General features: G+C 46.5%; 1 protein-coding gene across 1 annotated transcript; it reads left to right on the top strand.

Annotated features, from left to right (window-relative positions):
- Positions 1-1,863: 1,863 nt before the first annotated feature.
- LOC140613644 (olfactory receptor 5G9-like) lies at positions 1,864-2,811 on the top strand. Its single transcript, XM_072792077.1, has one exon. It carries the CDS (start codon positions 1,864-1,866, stop codon positions 2,809-2,811), a length of 948 nt encoding a protein of 315 aa, XP_072648178.1.
- Positions 2,812-8,509: the final 5,698 nt, after the last annotated feature.

Genomic DNA, 8,509 nt, shown 5'->3' with positions numbered 1-8,509 from the left:
TATTCAATATGTATACATTCAAATATGTATTTAAGTTCATGTTAAATGCTATAATTGTTACAAAAATTCATCATCTTACAAAGAAACCTTACCAAAATTATCAATATAGGATGCAAAGCATACACCTTTCTGAAAAGAATCACCCTAAAGCCTCCACAGCAACTGGAGTTAAAAATGTATGGTTGTCAGAGATTCAAGATGAGGGATGTGAATTCAGGGATTTGGGCCAGAACTCTGGGGCTGAAAGAGGGATGCGTGGGTGTAACTGGACAACTAGACGCCACAGGCCCCAGCTTTCAGAGGTCAAGTTTCATGGGCATCATCCTCCAATTTTGCTCTTACTCACTTCTTATCATGGTCATTCTCCAATTTTTACCACTTGGTCTGGGCAAAGGGAATTCTGAACACACCCATCTGGGTAGTAACTGTCTTTCTTGCAGCCTGAAATGCCTCGAAGAGACTCTCTATCTATCCCACAGATGTTTGCTGACCGCCTACTATGTGCTGGTCGCTGGAGACACAGCAATGAGCGAAATTGGCAAAAATGCCCGGCTCCACGGTTCTAGCATCCTAATACCAAGACAGAGATCATAGGCAGGAGCGATAAGTCGTGTGTGTGTCACATATTGGAAGGGGAAGAAGTCCTATGAGTACAAAAAAGAAGCAGAGAAGAGGGATAGTGAGTGCTGGAGTAGGACAGGGTTTCATTGTACATAAGATGCTTAGGGAGGGCTTCACTCGCAGGTGACATTGGAGTCTGACCTGAAAAAAAATGAGGAAAGGAGCCCTGTGGCTCCTGGAGCAAGAGTGCTATGAGGCACAGGGACAGGTACTGCAGAGGTTCTGAATCACTTCTTCATGTCCTAAGAGGAGCAAAGGTGCACGAGGAGCTGGAGCAGGATAAGCGAGAGGGAAAAGAACAGACAAGAGGACAGAGAGGTGAAAGGAAATGACGCAGCAGTGGCCAACCTCACAGAGCCATTGTGAGCATCCTGCCTTTTCTTGTGGGGTGACAGCCTCTCCCTGGCTGCTCCTCCTAGGAGGCAAGCAGGACACCAGCTAAGAGCAATTGCAATAAATCAAGCGAGAAATGAGGGTGTCTTGCAAAGAAGGAGGGGGAAGTTGAGACACATTTTGAAGGTACAGCCAATAGGATTTGCTGAGGGGTTCGATGGCTAGAAGGTTCGGGCCAAAATAACTGAAAGGATCCCATTGCCATTACCCAAATGAAGAAGATTTGCTTATCTAATTGATAATGAATTTATATTTATTCATTGACACCAGCACTGTGATAGATACCAGAGCACCAATTACCAAGCTATGAAGTCACTCTCCTCCTACCAAGAGTAAGAAAATCCAACAGGAAACCTGGATGGGCACTTTTTTTTTTTTAATGTTAAAATATAATGCCGTGAATTCAACTGAAGGAGGCTCTGTGAGACTCAAGGAAGAGAGGGAGGGGACAGACCTCTAAGCTGGGTTTGGAGAGATTGAAGGACATTCCAACAAGACAATATAGAATTTGAAAAGACACAGACATTGCAGTAATGTGTGTTTGTAGAAGTAAACCGTTCAGAATTGCAGGCTGAGAGCAGGACAGCACAGAGGTGTCACGGAACACAGGTGATGGGGGCAAACTGAGGGGTGCAGACGTCATGCTAAGGGAGACCGAGAACCCTCAGAGCTTCAGCATGAGTGTAACACGATGGGATCGATGTGGGGTTTGGGGACCAGTCTGCCACTAGGAGATACACATGGGCTCCTCGGTGTAGAAGATGTTGAAGACCATCTCTTTGATGACAATGTTAACATTCTTGTATCTCCTCCCCTTGATCATTGTCCTGCGTGTAACACACCAGTGGAATGACGCTGGGGCAGAACCACACCACAGTGACAAGATTCATCCTGCTGGGCCTCACAGACCAGGCCCCCGGAAGACATCTCCTCTTCGGCATCTTCCTGCTAATCTATGCTGTGACCCTGGTGGGCAACCTGGGCATGATGGACCTGATCCGTACCAGCTCCACCCTCCACACCCCCATGTACTTCCTCCTGAGCGTGCTCTCCTTCCTGGATATATGCAATTCCTCTGTGTTCACCCCCAGGCTGCTGATCAGCTTCCTCACCACGGACCAGTCCATCTCGTTTGCGGGCTGTGTGGTCCAGATGGCCTTCATGATCCTCCATGGCACAGGGGAGTGCCTGCTCTTGGCCTTCATGGCCTATGACCGATTTGTGGCCATCTGCCACCCTCTCCTCTACCATACGATCATGTCCAAGCGCTTGTGCATCCAGCTGGCGGTGGTCACCTATGCGGCAGGGGTGTTCATTTCAGCTCTGCAGACGGGGAATGCCTTCATTTTGCCCTACTGTGGTCCCAACATCATTGATCACTTCTTCTGTGACATCCCCCCCGTGCTCCAACTGGCCTGCTCAGACACCACCGTAGCCAATATCATCCTGCTCTTCCTTTCTGCCTTGGTTACTGTCCCCACGGTGTCAGCCATCTTAGTCTCTTATACCTACATCCTGGTCACAATCTGTAGGATGAGGTCCCTGGAGGCCCAGCGCAAAGCTTTCTCCACTTGTGCCTCCCACCTCATTGCCCTCTCCCTCTTCTATGGGTCTGTGTTCTTTGTCTATGTCCAACCCAACCCAGAAAGTGCCTCAGCCTATAATAAGACCCTGTCTGTGTTCTACACCATTGTGATCCCCATGCTGAACTCCCTGGTCTATAGCCTAAGGAATAAAGATGTCAAGGCTGCTGTACAAATTAGGGTTCTTAACTTAAGCAAAAAAGGGATTTATTAGAAAGGTATCTGGGGGCAGCCCCAGTGGCCCAGCGGTCTGGCGCTGCCTTCGGCCCGGGGCATGATCCTGGAGACCCGGGATCGAGTCCTGTGTCAGGCTCCCTGCATGGAGCCTACTTCTCCCTCTGCCTGTGTCTCTGCCTCTCTCTCTCTCTCTCTCTCTCTTTGCATCTGTCATGAATAAATAAATAAAAATCAGAAAGAAAGAAAGAAAGAAAGAAAGAAAGAAAGAAAGAAAGAAAGAAAGAAAGAAAGAAAGAAAGAAAGAAAGAAAGAAAGAAAGAAAGAAAGAAAGAAAGAAAGAAAAAGAAAGAAAGAAAAGCATCTGTAGCTCATTAAATAGAAGAGAAGCCTAGAGATCTCAGTGGGACAGGAATCCACAGTGGCCAAACACAGCTGAATACCTGCCACAAGAATGGTCTATGCAGACTGCCTCCACGGGAGACATCACCTCTGAGCATTCCTCATTGCTATGGCTAGCACTGCTGCCCCTGAGCACATAGCACTGCTTAGCTGCAGGAAAAAGGCACCTACACTAGCCTCTGTACCACCCTCTGTAGCATCCAACCACATATCATCTCTAACTGTTCCTACACCTTCCCATCATTCAAGCCCTAAGCAGGAACATCCAATATGTTCGGCATATATCCCTCCTGGACATCTATCAATACACCACTTTCAGCACGTATATATTACATGCCCTGATATGCTATGCCCACACTTCTATCTTGCAGAGCCGTAGACCTCCTTTTAATGATTCCAGAAGTAGGAGTCAGATTGTCTTCCTCCTATCTTTAAGAGTTCTCAAATGTAGAAAAGAGCATTGAATGACACAGCAACAGTCCCTAAAAGGTTATATAGGGGATATTGCCCTTCCATGTGATATTAGAGAAATGGTCCATGTGATGTTTGCATATGAAGAAGACGGTGATCTTTTGACTTTGTAGGGCAGAATGGAGCCCCAGCTTCGGAAATCTCCACTGTAACTAGCCAGGGACCAGAAAGTGCTCTATAGTAATAATGAGGTATTATTTCTCTATAAATCACCAACTGAAACAAAAAAAAAGCTTCAAGGCCATAGAGCTTTTTCCAATTGAGATCAAATTACCTTTATGTCTTTAAGAAAAAATTACTTCTATGTCTTTGGACAAAACCCTTCTTTATTATAACAGAAATCAATCTTACTAATTTAAGATGGTAAGAAAGAGGTGGAATTTATTATGAAACCCAGATGTCAACTGAGGTATACTATCTTTCTGAGAATCAAATAAAATTGGTTTGAACTCCGTTGCATGTGTGGTGAAATCCCTGTATTTCTGCTTGTCCAGAAAACCTAAGGTAGCAGGGGATGGGGTATAACTGGTTCGTGTTTTTCCTGGTTACCAGGTTTTACCTGGTTTCCTGATTTCTCCAAATTCTGAAATCCACTGACTTACTTTGGCTTATGAGTCATCCAGGGAGGGAGAAAAGCATGGGGCCAGAAATGTGGATGGTATAAATGGGAAAGAGAAAGAAACAAAACCCAACTGTCATAGATGCTGGAAGGAAGGGGAAAAGGGAGTTTTGAGCAGACTGGGCTGAGCCAACACAGCCAGGCTTGCTTCCTACAGGAAACCAAGAAACAACGCATCTCTTCCAGACGAAACCTCCATGTTCACCTGCAACTTCATAAATATCAAACTGAAACAACATGTTCTTAGAAAATTGAATAATGCATGGGTGAACCTGTTGATCAATGCTGTGATGGTACTGAAATCGCCTCCTGGTTTAATTTACAGGTCTTATGAAACCAATAGGACATGATAGATTAGATGATTGAAGATGATAGATAGATAGATAGATAGATAGATAGATAGATAGATAGATAGATGATAGGTAGATAATAGAAGAGGATAGAAGAGGAGGTTTATTATAGGAATTGGCTCATGCAATTATGGAGGCTGAGAAGTTCCACCATCTGCCATCTGCAAGCAGAGAACCAGGAAAGCTGGTGGTATAATTTGGTCTAAATCAAAAGGTCTGAAAACTGGGGGCTGATGATGGTGCCGTTCCTGGTGGGAGTCCAAAAGCCCAAGAACCAAGTCCACTGATGTCTGAGGACAGGAGAAGATGGATGTTACAACTCAAGCAAAAAGAGCAAGTTTGCCTTTCTTCTCCTTTTTTGTTGTCAAAGCCCTCAATGGATTGGATGAAGCTCACCCCACATTTGTGAAGGTGAGCTTTACTCAGTCTACCAATTCAAATGCTAATCTTATCTGAAACCCCAGCCAGACGGAGCCAGAAGTCATATTTCACCAGCTTTCTGGGCATCCCTGAGCCCAGTCAAGGTGACACATAAATTAACAATCCCATGTACTAAGCAGGGATTAGCAGGCCCCAGCCGGTCCCCACCACCACCACCACCCAACACTCCATCCCCGACTCAGGAGTTTAGGGACTGCAATCTTTTCATGAAAAGAAGCCATTTGCTTAACTTTTTTTCAAATAATAATTTCCCTTAGGGCCAAGGAGACACAGAGCACCCAGGAACAGAGACACTGGGGTGTCAGCCCCTCCTTCGCTGCCCTGGTAAACTCACAATCTGCTCCTAATTTCATCAGTTCCTAAACACCCTCACCTCACGGTCCTGGGCAACCCAGTCACAGACAGCAAAGTCAACAGCTTCCCAGAAATGGATTACGGAGTAGCCTATGAGGAACAGAGGAAAGACAGGACAGAGTGTGGAGAGCAGGAGCAGCTGAGGCCATGGCAAAGTTTGCTCAGAAACAAGGCACCCAACCCCTTGGGTCCCACGCACACCACCCTGTGTGAATGTCTCCTCCCCTCTTCCTTCACCTAAAACCATCTGGCACAGAATCCAAAGGAGGCATTGGGATGTTGGTTGGAAATAAAGTCAAAGTGTTACCTCTCTCAAGAGCATTTGAATTACATTTTTTTTTTTGAATTACATTTTTTTATTTACACTAGGTCTTTACAGAGCCCACTCAGTACCCGAAGCTGTGGAACTTTTGACTGTTGGGAATGAAGCCAAAGGTAAGGTGGAGGGGCAGATCCAGCCACACGTGCTGGAAGGAAGACCAGTTTGCAGTCCAGACTAGGCAGCCAAGGCACTAGGCCACCGCAGACCATTGCCAGCAAGTACTGGATGTTGAGCGAACACTTACTGTTAGCAGGGACTGGCCCCATCACCTGACGGAAGTTAGTTAGCTTTGCCGGGCTTCCACCTGTCCCACGTGGACTAGACATGTGATAGCCAAAGCCAAAGCCTGTGTGTTTACAAATGGAAAGGGGGTTACGTTACTTCGAATCTCTTCAATGTTCATCTTGTTCCCAAGGCTCTCAAACTCATTTAAACTAACCTCAGAGGCTCTTGGGGGAGGAACACTAATCACACAGAGAGGCAGCCTTGGCATTGGGATCGCTAGTGGAACACTCAAGCTCTCCAGTGCTAAGTGCTGTCACTCGCCAGGTGGGACATCTCTCCAGGCATCACTTCCAGGGCCAGCTTGGTGCAGAAAGGAAGAAACCAGATGCAAGCGAGCGAGGGATCTTCCCTAGAGGAAAGAATCCAAGACAGTCCAAGACACTGCCAGCTGGGGCTAGTCAAAGGTAACTAGTATCAAAGAAGGGGCAAATGGGTGGACACCCTCTAGAAGATTCATGGATCCTTGCCCTGCCTTCTCCATAGGTCATGATACTGAACACTGTCCCCACCCCGACTCCAGAATGTCATACACCCAGTTTCATCCCTACCCTCTCCAGGACCTCACAGAAACTGGCCGCCAGCCCCAAGAAGCTGAGCTAGATGGGAAGCAAGCCTGGTTCAGGACAGTGTGCAGATAAGCTCTCTAAAGATAGATTTGCTCAATGGAGGGGCACCAGGCAATCCCAGAATCCCATTCTTCTCTAAATGCTTATAAGACATGATGTTTGTTGTAATTTGAAAGACTAAAGTGCCAAGGCCAGCCCTCCAGAGTAGTTACCAGCCAGAAAATTCTATGCCCACAAATCTGTGAAGTGCTGCCCAGTGAACAACACGTCTAAAGCCTGACTACAGGGTCTGAAGAGTGTGGCTTCCCATGGCTATTATTACTGTACCCAACAACGCACTTCACTGTTATAGTCATTTGTGCTTTTAAGCTCAAAATTGCAATTCTTTTTTGTGGGTTTTTTTTAAGATTTATATATTTATTTATTTGAGAGAGAGTGCACACTCACACAGGTGAGTGGGGAGGGTCGGGGGAGAATGAGCAGAGGAAGAGGGAAAGAATCTCAAGCAGACTCCACACTGAGCAAGGAGTCTGATGGGGGGCTCCATCCCAGGACCCTGAGATCGTGACCTGAGCTGAAATCAAGAGTCAGATGTTCAACTGACTAAGCCACCCAGGCAGCCCTCAAAACTGCAATTCTTTAAAAAAGTAACCCAATCACTCAATTTACAATGTGCTCACCTCGCTTATCTACAGTAAGTAAGTAGATAAGCGAGGTGAGCAAGGCTGGCAGGCATCCAACAACAAATTGTGCCTTAGCAGGAAGGAGGACCAGAGAAAGGATCTCTGGGCAGGATGAGATCCTTCCGATCTTCTTATGGTTCCCATCCGATGTTGTGCTCAAACATCGTGCCCAAACATGGGTGGTTTCCCTGGCCGCCTTGGCACCTAGCGCATCTTTCTGTCAAGGAGGCTTGTCACTTGGTGTGGCGTGGCAATTACAATTCATGGTTAAATCCAGTTCTCATATGAGCTAAATGCTCTCAATCTACTTGTGGTCAGAGGTCCCAGCTCATGATCACCCATCATCCAGGGGGCTGACAGTGGCTCACAAACATGGAAAAGGCAAAATAACCCATTTCAGGGATGAGTCGAGCTACTTTCCCCTTCTTCCTCACTGCTCTAGTTGTTTTCACATGTCAAGGAGCCTGAAGATACCTTCACTTTACAGGCAGCAGGGGTTGGAAGGATCTTGCCAGCATCTTTCCCGAAAGCCCAAATTTCTCAGCCTTAACCTCTTCAACCCGATGTTTGCTTCATGGGAAACTCTGCAGCTTGTCCTTTATGTGTCTTCCTGGGGACCTATCTTCTGGCTCCGTGTGTGTCAGCTCACAGGGTCCCAGTGTGACTAAAATCTCGGGAGAGTAATAAAGCTGTGCTAATGGGCTCAGGGGCTCAGAGGTGCATGTCACATGTGTGTGCATTGGCTTGTTTCCAGGGCAACCCCAAGGAAAGTGCAACCGAACATTCTGTCAATATAAAGACAGTGTCAGAAATGGTGCTCATGTCAGGTGTGACCCTCTAGGGATCACTCTTTGCCCTTTGCTCCCCGACAAGGTAGATCCTGTCTTGAAATCCTACTTGAATGACAGCTAACATGTATCAAATACCTGCGGTGTGTCAAGAATTTTATTTTCATCTCATCAAATAGTCCCGTCTACCCCCATGAAGGCACAAAGTACTATAGCCTCATTTTTAAGATAAAGAAACTGAGTCACAGAAGGGGTGAAGTCACCTGTCTCAGATGACATAAATCACAAGTGGCAGAATTGGGACTGAAACTCAGACCCTGGAGTGCCAGGCTCAACCACTCTGCTACATCGTCTCTGCCTTTTGGGAAGTATTCCATGGACTTCAACGATACTGGATTTCTAAGGATGGCAACCATTAACTCCTCACTTCTCTATATGACATACCACCCCTCCCATC

This window comes from Canis lupus, chromosome 21 (assembly GCF_048164855.1).
Source record: "Canis lupus baileyi chromosome 21, mCanLup2.hap1, whole genome shotgun sequence".
NCBI classification, from domain to species: domain Eukaryota; kingdom Metazoa; phylum Chordata; class Mammalia; order Carnivora; family Canidae; genus Canis; species Canis lupus.
This window is presented reverse-complemented; position numbering and strand designations above follow the sequence as displayed.

What these genes read in the sequence shown, in the direction of transcription:
- LOC140613644 (XM_072792077.1), top strand. Translation starts at nt 1,864, where the DNA reads ATGACGCTGGGGCAGAACCACACCACAGTGACAAGATTCATCCTGCTG.